Source organism: Balaenoptera acutorostrata, chromosome 4 (genome assembly GCF_949987535.1).
Source record: "Balaenoptera acutorostrata chromosome 4, mBalAcu1.1, whole genome shotgun sequence".
Classification (NCBI taxonomy): Eukaryota; Metazoa; Chordata; class Mammalia; order Artiodactyla; family Balaenopteridae; genus Balaenoptera; species Balaenoptera acutorostrata.
Window position 1 is genome coordinate 83,815,508 of NC_080067.1, and position 18,247 is coordinate 83,833,754.

Sequence of the window (18,247 nt, forward strand, 5' to 3'; positions counted from 1 at the left end):
ACATATAAGTGATATCATATGGTATTTGTCTTTCTCTTCTGACTTCACTTAGTGTGGTAATCTCTAGGTCCATTCATGTTGCTGCAAATGGCAATATTTCATTCTTTGTTATGGCTGAATAATATTCCATTGTGTATATATATACCACATCTTCTTAAGCCAGTTGTCTGTTGATGGGCACTTGGGTTGCTTCCACGTCTTGGCTATTGTAAATAGTGCTGCTATGAACATTGGAGTGCATATATCTTTTCAAATTAGTGTTTTTGTTTTTTCCAGATATGTACCCAGGAGTGGAATTGCTGGATCGTATGGTAGTTCTATTTTTAGTTTTTTGAGGAACTTCCATATTGTTTTCCATAGTGGCTGCACCAATTTACATTCCCACCAACAGTGTTCAAGGGTTCACTTTTCTCCACATCCTCTCCAACATTTGTTATTTGTAGACTTTTTTTTTTTTTTAATATTTATTTATTTATTTATGGCTGTGTTGGGTCTTCGTTTCTGTGCGAGGGCTTTCTCCAGTTGTGGCAAGCGGGGGCCACTCTTCATCGCGGTGCGCGGGCCTCTCACTATCGTGGCCTCTCCTGTTGCGGAGCACAGGCTCCAGATGCGCAGGCTCAGTAATTGTGGCTCACGGGCCTAGTTGCTCCGTGGCATGTGGGATCTTCCCAGACCAGGGCTCGAACCCGTGTCCCCTGCATTGGCAGGCGGATTCTCAACCACTGCGCCACCAGGGAAGCCCCTAGACTTTTTGATGATAGTCATTCTGACAGGTGTGAGGTGATATCTCATTGTGGTTTTGATTTGCATTTCTCTAATAGTTAGCAGTGTTGAACATCTTTTCATGTGCCTGTTAGTCAGCTGTATGTCTTCTTTGGAGAAATGTCTATTCAGGTCTTCTGACCAGTTTTCAATTGGGTTGCTTGTTTTTTTGATATTGAGTTGTATAAGCTGTTTGTATATTTTGGATATTAACACCTTTTTGGTCACATCATTTGCAAATATTTTCTCCCATTACATAGATTGTCTTTTTGCTTTGTTTATGGTTTCTTCTGCTGTGCAGCAGCTTTTAAGTTTAATTAGGTCCCATATGTTTATTTTTGCTTTTTTTTCTTTTGCCTTAGGACTGATCCAAGAAAATATTGCTATGATTTATGTCAACGAGTGTTTTGCTCATGTTCACTTCTAGGAATTTTATGGTTTCATGTCTTACATTTAGGTCTTTAAAGCATTTTGAGTCTATCTTTGTATATGGTGTGAGGGAATGTATTAATCTCATTGTTTACATATAGCTGTCCAGTTTTGGTATCAGGATAATACTGGTCTCAGAATGAGTTAGGAAGTGTTCTCTTGTTTTTTAGAAGAATATGTAAAGGATTGTTAATTCTTTAAACATTTAGTAGAATTTAGCAATGATGCCATCTGGGCCTGGACTTTTCTTTGTGGAAAGTTTTTAATTACTAACTCAATCTCTTTACTTGTCAAAGGTCTATTTGCAGCATTTCTATTTCTTTTTGAGTCAAATTTGGTATTTTGTGTCTTCCTAGGAATTTGCCCATTTCATCTAAGTTATCTGATTTGTTATACAAATTATAAAAGTTACACAAATGTTCATAATATTCATAATATTTATTTATAATGCTTTTTATTTCTGTAAGGTTGGTAGTTACATCCCATTTCTTTTTTTTTTTAAATTAATTAATTTATTTATTTTTGGCTGTGTTGGGTCTTCGTTTCTGTGCCAGGGCTTTCTCTAGTTGCGGCGAGCAGGGGCCACTCCTCATCGTGGTGTGCTGACCTCTCACTATCGCGGCCTCTCTTGTTGCGGAGCACAGGCTCCAGACGCGCAGGCTCAGTAATTGTGGCTCACGGGCCCAGTCGCTCTGCGGCATGTGGGATCCTCCCAGACCAGGGCTCGAACCCATGTCCCCTGCATTGGCAGGCGGATTCCCAACCACTGCACCACGAGGGAAGCCCACACATCCGATTTCTGATTCTAGTAATTTGATTCTTCTTCCTCTTCTCCCTTCTCCCCTTCCTCCCCTTCCTCCTCCTCCCCTCCCCCTTCCCCTCCCCCTTCTCCTCCCCTTCATCTTCTTCTTCCTCTTCTTCTTCTCCCTCTTTTTCTTTTTCTACTTCTTCTCAATCTAGCTTGCTTTGATTTCATTGGTTTGCCCTATTGCTTTTCTATTCTCTATTTCATTTATTTCCACTTTAGCCTTTATTTCCTTACTTCTGCTTGCTTTGGATTTATTTTGCTCTTCTTTTTCTAGTTTCTTAAGGTGAAAAGTTATTGATTTGAAAGCAAAACTAGGGAGACAAGGATCAGTGGTTGCCAGAGATTAGGAGAGAGGGAGGGATGAATAGGTGGAGCACAGAGGATTTTTAGGGCAGTGAAACTATCCTGTCTGATACTATAATGGTGGATACATGACAATTACCTATTTGTCAAAATCCATATAATGTACAACACTGAGAGCTAACTCTAATGTAAACTATGGACTTTAGGGGATAAAGATGTATCAGTGTAGGCTCATCAGTTATAACAAATGGACCACTCTGGTGTGGGTTGTTGATAGTGGGGGAGGCTGTGTGTATGTGGGAGCAGGGGCTATATGGGAAATCTCTGTACCTTCTGCTCATTTTGCTGTGAAATGAAAACTACTCTAAAAATAAAGACTATTAAAAAAATCAAAAATAATTTTAAGAAAACCAGTAAGCAAAAAACCTCACAACCTAAGGGCCAATGTCTCTACCCTAGGTCTGCAGTCTTGCTCTGCAAGATCCCTCTGTGATGACCCAGAATGTGACAGGTAACAAGACATTCAAACCTGCTACTGCTACTATCTCTATTACTTTCCCCCAGTGAATGCTGATACAGTTATTGTTATTATATAATGTATGCTACCAGATTATTCACCTAATTTCTCCCATGCTTGATTAATCACTTAGAAATGTTCTTTTTACTTTCTAAATTGAGGGAGTGGTTGGAGTTTCTTCTAATTAAATTGCCTTATGATCAAAGAATGCTGTTTGTATGTTACTGAGTTTGTTAAGATTTGCTTCGTGGTCTAATATGTAGTCATTAGGTACTTGAAAAGAATGTGTATTCTCTACCAGTTGAATGCAGAAATCTACATACTTTCATTAAATCAAGCCTATTAACTGTACAGTTAAAATCTCTACCCATACAAAATTTTTATTCATTTGACCTATGGATAAAATCATCTATTATGATTATGTATTTGTTAAGTTTCCCCAAGAGTTTTGTTAATTTTTACTTCATATATTTTGGGACTATGTTAAATGTATACAAATTCAGAATTATTATATCTTTCAGGTTAAACGTTCCCTTTATCCTTGTCTAATATACTTTTACTTCCAACAAAATGTTTTGCCTTAAAGTTTAATTTAATAGATATTAATATAACTATGCCAGCTTCCCTCCTATTTAAAAAAAGGTTGATTTGAGATCTTATTCTTTAAATATAGGCTTTTTCAGCTATAGATTTCTTTCTAAGCACTGATTTAGCCTCATCCCATAAGTTTTGGTATATTGTGTTTTTGTTTTCATTCATCTTCGCATATTTCCTAATTTTCCTTCTGCTTTCTTCTTTATTGGTTATTTAGGAGTGTGCTTTTTAATATCCATATATTTGTGAATTTCCTGAATTTTCTTCTACTATTGATTTCTATTTTCATTCCATTGTGTTTGGAGAACATGCTTTATATGATTTTAACGCTGTTAAATTGATTATTTTATGGCTTCAAGTGTCTTTTATTCAAAACATTTCCAATGTTCATTATTAAGTTTTAAACTTTTCTGTACAAAGGTCTTAATTTTCTTAGTTAATTCCTAGATACTTTATATTTTTCATTGAGAGGTACTTATCTTATTATGTGTTTATTATTATTATTTTTTTAAATTAATTTATTTATTTATTTATTTTTGGCTGTGTTGGATCTTCATTTCTGTGTGAGGGCCTTCTCCAGTTGTGGCGAGCAGGGGCCACTCTTCATCGTGGTGCGCGGGCCTCTCACTGTCGTGGCCTCTTGTTGCGGAGCATGGCTCCAGATGCGCAGGCTCAGTAGTTGTGGCGCACGGGCTTAGTTGCTCCGCGGCATGTGGGATCCTCCCAGACCAGGGCTCGAACCCGTGTCCCCTGCATCGGCAGGCAGACTCTCAACCACTGCGCCACCAGGGAATCCCCTATTATTGGTTTTGAGAAGTGTCATTAATTTTGTTCATTAATCATATAGCTGGAAAATTAGCTTAACTCATTCTAAAAGTTTGTTGGCAATGTAAGTTTATAAACCTGCTGCCATTAAAAGTGGATGACCCCTAAACGCTACTGACCTTTTAAAAAGTCAAAGATAGTTTTGGGAAGAGGGAATTTTGGAGTCTCATTGTCCATCGAAGGGACTAGGAAGGCCTCTCCAGGGAGAGTTGTGGGGCTGATTGTGTAGTACTAGCTATACTTGTGGGAAACTCCTAGTTTTTACATGGAAATCAAAGTAACACTGAGCCAGATATTTGAGTTAAAAGCAGACAAAGGAAAGAGCATGTACAAGATGCAAGAAGATCCTTTTTCAATACTGTCTGATATTTATTAGTACTTTGATCAGCGACATACAAAGTGTACCATACTGAAGGGGTTCTGGAATTCCAGGCTGTTTCTTAGACTGTAGGCTGCAAAGCTCCAGCTTGTCATACTGAAGCAGGTTTGCCCGGGAGATAAACCTACAGCTGGATCAGCAAAGAGGCTAAGAGAGGAATTCTATTCTAACTGGGCCTTGTTGGTGAGAGATAATGATACAGAGAGTGGAAAGAAGAGCTGGCTATCTCATCCTCATCAGGAAAACTGTACAGTTCCATGATTTGTGCTATGTCATAGGCATCAGAGTACAAAGCAGGAACTGAGGCCACTAGCCTCTCCAACTGAGGATCTTGCATTTGGACATCACTTGTAGCAATCTCAGTGATTATAGAGTACCCTGCCCAATGGAAAGGGTCTAAGGGCTGAGGTGAGTGGGAGCTATAGGAATCTGAAACTGCAGGGAGAAAAGAATGAGGACTGGTTGATGCTGTGGGCACATTTTTGGCTGGAAGGACCTGGTTCGGTGGCTTTAGTGATTGCTGCTCTTGTTGCCACTGCTGCTTCCTCTTTTTGAACCACCGATTCCTGAACCAAATCTGGGAGTGGGGGAAGAGAGGAGATTATGATCTGTTACTGGAGAAGGAGTTTGAGGCTTCTCCTGGATGAAAAAAGTCAGGTTATAACCCTCATGTCCTCTCCAGATCACTATGATACTGAGTTCTGAGAGAGCAGAGGTAGGTATGAATGGAGTCAGTCGGAACAATGAGGGATCAAGGCTGGACCCCAGAGGAAAAAGAAAGAAAAAAAAGGAGGGTATGTCTCAGAGGTTGTGTTGGGGGTTCAGAGAAAGGGTCCTAAACTCTAGAGAAGAGAAGGAAGTTCAGGGATGTAGGGAGAGGTGGAGAATTTGAACTAAGGGATTTTCAAGGATTATTTTAGAAGGCCTCTTCAGTGAGCAATATTCTAACAAAAATTTGGGGCCTTAGCAGACTCAGATGTTGGAGGAGTTACTTGTCTGTTGGTAATGTTGTGAATAAATGATTGCAGGGTTTTGCTAGAGAACTTCCTAAGTAAGAAGTCTGTCTGAATGAGAGTCATTTCTCTAATTTGAGCTCTTTCGTACCTCTGGAGTTCTAATTCCAGTTATACTATGTATTATCTCTGTGACCCAGTCACTTGGCCCCAAAACTCACTTTTCCTCATCTTTTAAACTGGATGATAATAAAACCAACATATACAATGTGCCCAGCTCAGTACTAGCACACAGTAGGTACTCAATAAATGAAGTGTTACTACTATTGTGTTACAGAGGGAATTTCCAGGCTGAATAGTAGAATGTAATTTGGATGGGGGCTCAAAGCACACCTCAGAGGATCAGACAGACCTTTACTGTTGACGCCGGTAGGTTGAGTTTTAAAGCAAGTTCTCACTGGAGGTTTTTATCTGGAAACATGTTGCAGCTAAACAGAGCCTCCAACTCTTCATGCTGTGTGTGTGTGAATGAGGTGCGTTCGTGAGGCTTCTTCCATTTTGCTGTAGAGCAGAGATGGAGAGGAGGTGGTTACACTAACACAATCCCCTTCCCACTCAAATCCCCAAAATACCACAACTGTGAATTTCCCATGTCTTCCCCCCAACCAGGCTTGGAATCTAGGAGATAAAGATCCCAGGTCTTGACTCTAGGAGGCTGAGCCCTGTGTAACATCACTCTGTCCTCTGTTTTCTGAAATTTAGTTTGTCCCTGCTAGGAAATGTTACCTCTTCAATTTTCTCTGTACCCAGTCTGTCTACCCTGCCTAACCTCAGGACAGTGGACAGTGGTTACCCTTGTCTACTTTTCCATATTTTGTTTCTTTTAGAAACTGGGAAAAAAACCTCATGTCCCCACGCCTGAATATATAACACACTCTTCAAAATGGGTTTCCTCTTCTCATTTATTTATTCAGGAACCTAGTCTATCTCATCTAGAAAATGGGTTTTTTCTTCTCCAAGATTTCTGAAGCTCTATTCGCTCCTCTGAGAAAAGGTTCATAAGAAATGAGACATAACTAAATATGTGGAGACAACTGAAAAATTATGGAATATTTTTAAAAATGGCAATGGAGAGAAAAAGGAAATTTTCTAAGAAAATACAATTACCAAAATTTGCTGAAAAACAACTGCAGACACTGAATGGACTAATAACCATTAAAAAAACAAGTAAGTTATAGAATTCAAGGCAATGTTGTGCTAATTCTCCTGCCATATGCCCATTTCAGTATAAGGAAGAAGAGTTTTCACTTGGGCCTCACTTCTGTATTTGAAGTCCCTAACACCAACACTAAAATCAGACAAGAATAAACACTATCAACAAAACTATAAAACTAATGCCACTTATGAACATACACAGAAATAACTTTTACAAATATATTTAATATAATCACATATTTAAATGTACATATTCCTAAACTTATAGTATCTAATTTATTTTTGAAGTTCATATGTATTTGAAATCAAATATATAAAATATTAATTTATAATTATTGATTTTTTTCTACTCACATTTTACAAAAGTATTCTATTCAAACTGTTTGCATTTACCTTAAATAGCCATATCTTCATCAACACTCTGATCCTCTTCTTTTTTTTTTTTTTTTTTTTGGCCATGCCACGCAGCACTCGGGATCTTAGTTCCCCGACCAGGGGTCAAACCCTTGCCCCCTGCAGTGGAAGCACGGAGTCTTAACCACTGGACAGCCAGGGAAGTCTGTCCTATTGTTTTAATTAAATAGTGTAGTTTTACCAGACATGTAATCTTTACTTTGAAATAAGTTTTTTGTGATACAGCACTTTTGGAATATGTTTATGAAATGCTGTTACTAGGAATTTTGTTTTAAGTTACAAGAAACTTATATAATATTAAGATAACTCTTTTGCCCCCACATTCATCCTGTAGGGGTGCATTTGCGATCTCTACAACTTACTAGTTACCATATTGCTTTAAAACAAGATAATTTTTTATTCACGTATTTGTTTTAAGTCATGTATGGAAATAGTACAAATTTGAAACCATCTTTGTTCCCCAGCCACCCAATTACTCTCTAGAGCTCTTCTGTATAGTATAGTAGCCACTACCCAACATGGCTATCAAACACAAAAATGTGACTAGTTCCACCAAGTACTGAATTTTTAATTTTATTGAATTTTAATTAATTTAACTTTAAACACTGGTATTCAATCCAGTTATTGGGAAGCTTTTTAATATGCTTAGAACAACTTGCATATGTGAATCTACTCTTTCACCTGTAAATTTTATGAACTCTAAATGCAGAGTAAGTATTTCTGATGAAAATTTAGCATTTAGATTGAGATATGCTGGTAAGTGTAAATTATTCACTGGATTTCAAAGTCTTGATATGAACCAAAGAATGTTGGGACTTCCCTTGTGGTCCAGTGGTTGAGACTCCGCACTTCCACTGTAGGTGGCACAGCGTGGGTTCAATCCCTGGTCAGGGAACTAAGATCCTGCATGCGCCACGATGAGGCCAAAATAAAATAAAAATTAAATTAAAAAAGAATGTAACTATCTCATTGGACTGTATATTGTCTGTTTAGCAGAAAGATGTTACAAGTTAAGATGTTAAATCCTATATGATATACACAATGTCTGATTTAATTATGTATTAAAAATAAAGGTAAAGGCTTTAAATTTATTATCTATTTGTGTATTAAACACAACATATAAAAGTAAATTAGATAAAAAGCTCACAGGTGATAAAAAAGAAGAAAAAGACTAACCTTTGTGTACGTATTTACCTTTTTACATACTCTTAAATTATTATCAGCTTGCTTCTGTGTTTATTTGTAATATTATCCCTTTTAGTAAGGCTATAACAATTTTTTGCCTCGAAGATTTATGCCTATATCTTGGTGTAAGAACCAGACTGTTCTGGCACCTCCTTTCTTGTGTTTATCAAATGGATCTTGGAGCTGCTGATTGTCTGTGGCTTCCCACTTATCTGTGCACAAAGATGCAGAAGGAAGACAGCAGGGAATCATCAGGGCTTAAGAAGATGAGAACCCCCCCCAAACATCAACAGGTATACACTAGAAAGTTCACCAGACCATTCTGAGAAAAGTTATTTGTGAAAAGATGCTTTTAGACATACAAAAGTTGAAATAATCCATTACCAGCAGACCTGAACTATAGGATATGTTAAAGATCATCCTTCAGGCAGAAGGAAAACATCATATATCTGAAAGGATTTGCATCTGGAATATATAATAAACTCTTGTATCTCAAAAATAAGAAGGCATATATTCCAATTAAAAATCCTTTAAACCTAATTCATAGATTTGAGTAAGCTTTCCACCAAAGAAGATATATAAATGAAGATGTGGAAGAGTGTGGAGAAATTGGAACTTTCATACAGCAATTGGAAATTACAGGTGGGACTGTTAAATGATATAGCCACTTTGAAAAACCATCTGGCAATTTCTTCCTAGGAATCTACCCAAGGGAATAAGAACATTTATCTATGCAAAGATGTATACCCAACTATTCATAGCAACATTGTTCATTATTGCCTAGTTGGTAACAATCTAAATCTCCTTATTGAATGAATACACCAACTTTTTGTATTCATACAATGCAATACCATTCAGCAATAAAAGTAATGGATTACTGATGCATTTTATACAACATGAATGAACATTAAAAACACTATGCTAAATGAGATGTATACTTGCTAAGATTGAATGATAGACCCATGAAATTATACTATTCTGTTGTGGTTTTGTTTTTTTTGTTTTTTGGCCACTCCATGAGGCTTGTGGGATCTCAGTTCCCCTACCAGGGACTGAACCTGGGCCACAGCAGTGAAAGCACTGAATCCTAACCACTAGACCACTGGGGAACTCCCCTCTTTTTTTGTTTATATTTAAAATTTCCTATATAAAAAAAGTTGAAATAAGTAAATAAAATGTAATCTTCAGCAATTATTTTTTCCAAAAGGAGAGGGATTCACCCTGAGATGGAACTGTTATGAGCAGGAACTATGTTTGTTAAGATAAGTGGCTAGAAGTAGAGTGGAGATTCAGTAATCTCTGAATCATTTATGTTTAATAGTAGAAATTTTACTTATCAACTGTACTTTTCTAGGAATGTGATCATGAACAGTTTAAACTCTTCACCTCAGTTTCATCAAGCATAAAAAGGGACTGCTATGACACATGCACCACAATGTCCATAGCAGCATTATTTACAATTGCCAATATATGGAAGCAACCTAAGTGTCCATCAACAGATGAATGGATAAAGAAGATGTGGTACATATATACAATGGAATACTACTCAGCCATAAAAAATAATGAAACAATGCCATTTGCAGCAACATGAATGCAACTAAAGATTACCATACTAAATGGAGTCAGACAGAGAAAGACAAATGCTGTATGATATCACTTATATGTGGAATCTAAAAAATACAACAAACTAGAGAATATAACAAAAAAGAAGCAGACTCACAGATATAGAGAACAAACTAGTGGTTACCAGTGCAGGGGGAAGGGTATTATAAGGGTGAGGGAGTGGGAGGTACAAACTATTGGGTGTAAGATAGGCTACAAAAATGTATTATACAACATGGGGACTATAGACAATGTTGTAATAACTGTAAATGGAGTGTAACCTTTAAAAATTTCATAAAAAATTAAAAATTAAAAAAAATGGGGCATCAGAACTTAAAAAAAAAAAGAAAGACTTTGCCTTTACTATCTGTTTGAAGGAAATGTCCAGACTTTTCACGTCTGGTTATACATTTCCTATATTGTTTACACAGGGAACAGTGTTTATAGTTGTATGTACAGTGGGAGTCTGCAACAAGAAGTATATATTTTCAAACAATATTTTAATGATTTAACAATTTTTGTAAATCATTTTCAGGCTTCTGCAGCTGTAGATTCTCACTGCAAATCCCTTGCTTGCTCGTGCATGAGTGTATTTACAATACAAAATATTACAGGTTTCGTATTTTTGCCCATTAGTGATTGTTTCACATGTGTAATGCTTTGGTTGCAATAATCCATTAAATGGTGGACAAGTTAAATGGTGGACAAGTAATGTGGATGGGAAGTAATTTTAAATCATGTGTAATTGGTCACAAGGCCTAAGCTGCAGTAACTGTTGCCTTTTTTGCTTTGTATGTGTTAACCTTTGGCTGTAAAGATGGTGTATCTATCCAATAGGGAGCCATAGTTATTTACACTGACCAACCTAATGTTACAACTACTCTGAGATGGCCAAATATAAATTAAAAGCCTTAATTAAAGAGTGCAATTTTGTATTTTAAAAATATTGGGAAGAGAAATTATCTAAAGATATCTGAGAAATTTTTTAAAAAGAAAACAGAATAGGCTGGACTGCCAGCTAACAAAACATACTCTAAATTGGTAACATATGAGAAAAAAAAAAAAAAAAAAAATTGGTAACATATGGAATGCTGAAGTATTAGTTTAAAAAAAGGCTAACATAGCACTAGAATAGAATATAGAAAAACAAACAAACAAACAAACACTAGCAGATATGGAAAGATGGTATTTCTAGTTAGTAGGAATAGAAGTGGCCATTAGTGTACAAGAAATTAAATTACACTCTAGCTGACAAAATTCAAAAGCAATTCCAGATATATTCGATAGCTAATTTTTAAAAGTTTATATTGAAATAATAAAGGAAAAAAAAACCTTAAATGGATAAAATAAATTGCATCAGAGTTGAGAACTTTTGTTATGGAAATGAAAGAGAAAAGACTCATTATCCCTTTAATAAAGAATTTGCACCAAAACAATGAGAAAGACATTCACAGAAAGATAGACAAGATGAAAAGACAGAGGGCTATGTACCAGATGAAGAAACAAGATAAAACCCAAGAAAAACAACAAAATGAACTGGAGATAGGAAACCTTCCCCAAAAAGAATTCAGAATAATGATAGTGAAGATGATCCAGGACCTTTGAAAAAGAATGGAGGCAAAGATCGAGAAGATGCAAGAAATGTTTAACAAAGACCTAGAAGAATTAATGAACAAACACCTAAAAGAATTAAAGAACAAACAAACAGAGATGAACAATACAATAACTGAAATGAAAAATACACTAGAAGGAATCAATAGCAGAATAACTGAGGCAGAAGAAAGGATAAGTGATCTGGAAGACAGAATGGTGTAATTCACTGCCACGAAACAGAATAAAGAAAAAAGAATGAAAAGAAATGTAGACAGCCTAAGAGACCTCTGGCACAACATTAAATGCAACAACATTCACATTATATGGGTCCCAGAAGGAGAAGAGAGAGAGAAAGGACCCGAGAAAATATTTGAAGAGATTATGGTCGAAAACTTCCCTAACATGGGAAAGGAAATAGCCACCCAAGTCTAGGAAGTGCAGAGTCCCATACAGGATAAACCCAACGAGAAACATGCCAAGACACATAGTAATCAAATTGACAAAAATTAAAGACAGAGAAAAATTATTGAAAGCAACAAGGGCAAAACGACATATAACATACAAGGGAACTCCCATAAGGTTAACAGCTGATTTCTCAGCAGAAACTCTACAAGCCAGAAGGGAGTGGCATGATATATTTAAAGTGATGAAAGGGAAGAACCTACAACCAAGATTACTCTACCCAGCAAGGATCTCATTCAGATTCAAGGGAGAAATCAAAAGCTTTACAGACAAGCAAAAGCTAAGAGAATTCAGCACCACCAAACCAGCTCTACAACAAATGCTAAAGGAACTTCTCTAGGTGGGAAACACAAGAGAAGAAAAGGACCCTCAAAAACAAACCCATAACAATGAAGAAAATGGTAATAGGAACATACATATCGATAATTACCTTAAACGTGAATGGATTAAATGCTCCAACCAATAGACACAGGCTCGCTGAATGGATAAAAAAACAAGACCCATATATATGCTGTCTACAAGAGACCCACTTCAGACCTAGGGACACATACAGACTGAAAGTGAGGGGATGGGAAAAGATATTCATGCAAATGGAAATCAAAAGAAAGCTGGAGTAACAATACTCATATCAGATAAAATAGACTTTAAAATAAAGGATGTTACAAGAGACAAGGAAGGACACTACATAATGATCAAGGGATCAATCCAAGAAGAAGATATAACAATTATAAATATATATGCACCCAACATAGGAGCACCTCAATACATAAGGCAACTGCTAACAGCTATAAAAGAGGAAATCGACAGTAACACAATAATAGTGGGAGACTTTAACACCTCACTTACACCAATGGACAGATCCTCCAGACAGAAAATTAATAAGGAAACACAAGCTTTAAATGACACAATAGAACAGATAGATTTAATCGATATTTATAGGACATTCCATCCAAAAACAGCAGATTACACTTTCTTCTCAAGTGCACATGGAACATTCTCTAGGAGAGATCACATCTTGGGTCACAAATCAAGCCTTGGTAAATTTAAGAAAATTGAAATGATATCAAGCATCTTTTCCGACCACAAAGCTTTGAGATTAGAAATAAATTATAGGCAGAAAAATGTAAAAAACACAAACACATGGAGGCTAAGCAATATGTTACTAAACAACCAAGAGACCACTGAAGAAATCAAAGAGAAAATCAAAAAAATACCTAGAGAAAAATTACAATGAAAACACGACGATCCAAAACCTGTGGGATGCAGCAAAAGCAGTTCTAAGAGGGAAGTTTATTGCAATTCAAGCCTACCTCACGAAACAAGAAAAATCTCAAATAAACAATCTAACCTTACACCTAAAGGAACTAGAGAAAGAAGAACAAACAAAACCCAAAGTTAGTAGAAAGAAAGAAAGCATAAAGATCAGAGCAGAAATAAATGAAATAGAAACAAAGAAAATAGCAAAGATCAATAAAACTAAAATCTGGTTCTTTGAGAAGGTAAACAAAATTGATAAACATTTAGCCAGAATCATCAAGAGAAAGAGGGAGAGGACTCAAATCAATAAAATTAGAAATGAAAAAGGAGAAGTTACAACGGACACTGCAGAAATACAAAGCATCCTAAGAGACTACTACAAGCAACTGTGCCAATAAAATGGACAACCTGGAAGGAATGGACAAATTCTTAGAAAGGTATAACCTTCCAAGACTGAAACAGGAAGAAATAGAAAATATGAACAGACCAATCACAAGTAATGAAACTGTGATTAAAAATCTTCCGGCAAACAAAAGTCCAGGACCAGATGGCTTCACAGGTGAATTCTATCAAACATTTAGAGAAGAGTTAACACCCATCCTTCTGAAACTCTTCCAAAAAATTTCAGAGGAAGGAACACTCCCAACTCATTCTATGAGGCCACAATCACCCTGATACCAAAGCTAGACAAAGATACTACAAAAAAAGAAAATAACAGACCAATATCACTGATGAATATAGATGGTTGTGGGATGAATTGGGAGATTGGGATTGACATGTATACACTAATATGTATAAAATAGATAACTAATTAGAACCTGCTGTATAAAAAAATAAAATTAAATTAAAAAATTAAAAAAAAAAGAATGAAGGTGAAATGATGACATTCTCAGATTAAGAGAAACTATGAGATCTGTGGCCATTAGTCCTGTTCTATAGAAATGTTAAAGAAAGTTCTTCATGCTAAAGGGAAAATTGGAACTTTAGGAATGAAGAGGCACAGAAATAGTAAATATCTGGTTAAATATAATAATAGTAATAATAATAATAATATTTGGAGATGTTTTCCATGTGTTAGACACCTAAGTGCTTCATATACGTGATTCATTTAATTCTCAACAAACACATGGGGAGAAGTACAATTGTTAGCATCCTCTTATAAATGAAGGGAAGTTAAGTTCTTAAAGTCTGGGTAGCTAGAGTAGCTTAACTGGGAATCAGGTCTTACTAACTCCTGTGTGCAAATCTAAGCCCCTGCCCACTTCCTCAGGAGGGGCATTTGAGGGTCTACAGCTAAAACTGGCATATTAAACAAAGAAGCATAGGTTTCATCTGAACTTGGGTATTTTCCCAGATCAGGGCTATGGAAAGCACAAGACAGAATTGCCACCAGGGGTACTGCACTTACTCAGCAAGTATTTATTGCCTGCCTTCTACAGCCAGTGCTTATCTCTGTCTGGTGATTCTGCAGTGAACAAAACACACAAAAACTGCTGCTCTGATGGAGCTTCTAATGATGAATAGCCTAATGAGGATTTTCAAAGAAGTCCAGGCTAGCACAAACCGGGAAAGTATGGGAGCTCTGCAAAGCAGACAACAACCTTCAGTAATAAGGAGTCTCACATTTACTCCCTGACTTTCATAAGGCAATCAGACCTTCCCTCTGTTCTAAATTTATAACCCTCTGTCCTCAATTTACAACCCTCTGTCACCTCCCTCCAATGGGGATGGAGCTGAGTGATCTGCATCCTTAATCTTGCTCCTTTGGTCTTTTAAATCCTTTTTGACCACTTAAACCCCACATTCTGGAGCCCTCCCCTTCTATCCCTCCCCTCCCCCTGCTTACCTGTCATGACTGCCCATTTTCAAGCCCTATTGATGTGTCTCTCTGGAAATGCAGTTCCTTCAGTGTGCCCTCATGGTGAAACACCCTGTATTTAAACATAATTTTTGATACCATCAGACCCTTGCACCACCCAGACACACCCCTAATGTCACACCCTTCATTCATTCAATCATTTATTTATTCAATAAAAATATGCTTAGAGACTAAATAACTGTTGCTAGAAATAGAGTCATTATTCTCTTTATACTCAAACTCCCTACCTTTGACCAACCCTTTATGCTGGCTCCTGTGTCCTTTTGATACCACCACCTCTTTACTTTTACTCTTGCATTATTTAAAGTTATAGGTCTGTCTCTTTAAAACAGCAGTCCAATTGGAGAATTTTAACATGGATTAAATCCACTTATGTTTGATACGATAATGATTAGTAATCTATGAGGACTGATTTCTACTTCCTTATCTTTATGTTTGTGTTTTTTCTTTTTTTCACTTTTCCTGCCTTCTGTTGGAATGGTTGCACTGTATTCCCTCCCCCTCTCCCACAATGGTGTGTAAGTTATATGCAAGATTTAATTACCATTAATTTTTTCACATACATACTTGCCTTTAAAAATTCAAACATTAATCTGTTTCTCTATATGTCTTCCAAATAATAAAATGCTCTTTGAATTTTTAACAGTGAATTCTCCATCTTCAGTCTTTTGTGTTACTTTTGTCTAGTATTTTGCCTCTTTTTAAAAAATTTTATTGAAGTATAGTTGATTTACATTGTTTTGTTAATTTCTTCTGTACAGCAAAGTGACTCAGTTATCAAACTTGCTTTTATGCCCCTAAAAGTCATCATTGTTATTTTGTCATAAATATTTATTTAGATGTAACCATAGGTTTATCAAGTTCTTTGGTCATCACTGTTTTTTTTCATCCTTCTTTTTCCTCTTGGCACAGTTTTATTCTTTCTGAAGTAGCATCATTAGTAGCTCTTTTAGTGATGGTCCATTAATTGTAAACATTTTAAGACTTTCTTTGCCTGAAAATATATTGATTACATTGTCAATCTTGCATAATAAGTTAGATGAGTATAGAGCTCATTTGAGACATCTGCTGACAGTCAAACTTTTATTCCTTTATAGGTAATCTTTCTCTACTCTCTAGTTGCTTTTAAAAGATTTGTGCTTTGTCCATAGTGTCTAGGTAAGATTTGTATTTATCCTGTCCATGTCTCACTATATGTCTTCAATCTAAACTTTCTTGAGTTTTTTCAATTATGGACATTTTTGAGCGATTAATTCTTTGAACATTGCCTTTCTTTGATTATCTTTACTAGATTCTTCTAGAATTTCCATTAGATTTATATTAGACCTTCTCATTCTATTCTTAATATTTTTTAACTGCTGTCATCTCCTTAACTGTCTGAGCTCTAGTTTGTTTAGCCATAATGCTATATATTTTATCACTCTGGCTAATGCTTTTTGTTGAACTTTAGTTTTGTTTTCTCTGTGGTGCTTTGCCCCCCGCCCCTGCCACCATCTTCCTCAAAATGACCGAAGGCTTACTCATTCATCCATCTGTTTGTTCTTTCATTTATTCACTCATTACTTATTTTTCCCCTCAAATCTATTAATTTATAATTGACATAATAACATATTAGTTTCAGGTATAAACATAATGATTCAATATTTGTAAATATTGTGAAATGATCACCACAATAAATCTAGTTAACATCCATCACCATACATAGTTACAAATTTTTTTTCTTGTGTTGAGAACTTTTAAGATTTACTCCCTTAGCAAGTTTCAAATATGCAATATGGTATTATTAACTATAGTCATATGCTATACATTATTCATCACTTATTTATTGAATGACTACTGGGTGACAAACACTATTCTGGCATTGGGTGGGGGAAGTCAATTAGGACTTTAATAGACTTGACTTCTGCTTCAAATCGTAGTAGAAATCATTGGATTGTTGGACTGTGCTTCTCTAGACTGGGGAGGAGACTCTGATCCTGGCCCTTTCCACTCCTCCCATCAGCTAGCCAGAGGGCATAGACTAAGACATAGATCCAGAAACAAAAGACTAGATTCAGGGCTTCCCTGGTGGCGCAGTGGTTGAGAATCTGCCTGCTAATGCAGGGGACACGGGTTCGAGCCCTGGTCTGGGAAGATCCCACATGCCGCGGAGCGACTTGGCCCGTGAGCCACAACTGCTGAGCCTGCGCGTCTGGAGCCTGTGCCCCGCAACGGGAGGGGCCGCGATAGTGAAAGGCCCGCGCACCGCGATGAAGAGCGGTCCCCGCACCGCGATGAAGAGTGGCCCCCACTTGCCGCAACTAGAGAAAGCCCTCGCACGAACCGAAGCCCCAACACAGTCAAAAAAATATAAATAAATAAATAAATAAATAAAGTAACTATAAAAAAAAAAAATTGGAGTCATCAAAATATTCTTTAAAAAAAAAAAAAAAAAAAAGACTAGATTCACACCCTGCAGCTTACCAAAGAAGGAAGATGGAAAGTACCTTGTGACAAAAGAAATGTATCCAAAGTAAAGCAAGAGTATAAAGCAATAGACAATAGGAAAGAAAAGATTTAGGCATTAAAGAATCAACGCAGGAAATGAGATAATGATCGACAGGTGTTCCAGAAAGAGAGGACACAGTACAGAAAACTCACAATTCATCCCAACATCTCTCTCAGAATCTCTCTTATTCCCTCTCAGTACATCATTCTCTTTTTCAGTATCTCTCAGTTATGTAAGTCTATCAATTTCCATTTTTCCTCTCATTCTCTTTGTACTCCTTACCTTATATCCATTCAGTACCTAAAAATTCAGCTTAACTACAATTTGCTTAACATTTATTTTCTATACATTATTTATCATGCTCTGTGTTGTGTGCTGAGTTCTAGGGACACAGTGACAAGCAAGAATTAAAATGTTTCTGCCCAGAAAGAATTTGTTATCTAGCGATTTGATTGGCTAATAAGCATATGGAAAGATAATTAAAAGGAAATGCCATTTGATATAGGAATGAAATAATTTTTCCTTTTCCTTTTTTCCTTCTTCTGTTTAAAATATGAATATAACTCAGGGTTCATGGTGCAG

At 36.4% G+C, this 18,247-nt stretch overlaps 1 protein-coding gene across 1 annotated transcript; it reads right to left on the bottom strand.

Annotated features, from left to right (window-relative positions):
• Positions 1-4,622: 4,622 nt before the first annotated feature.
• On the bottom strand, positions 4,623-15,151 carry ARGFX (arginine-fifty homeobox). The gene is given in 4 exon segments (XM_007198417.1): positions 4,623-4,780; positions 4,783-5,194; positions 5,983-6,131; positions 15,145-15,151. Coding segments are annotated over 4 exon segments (726 nt in total).
• Between the last annotated feature and the right edge of the window lie 3,096 nt (positions 15,152-18,247).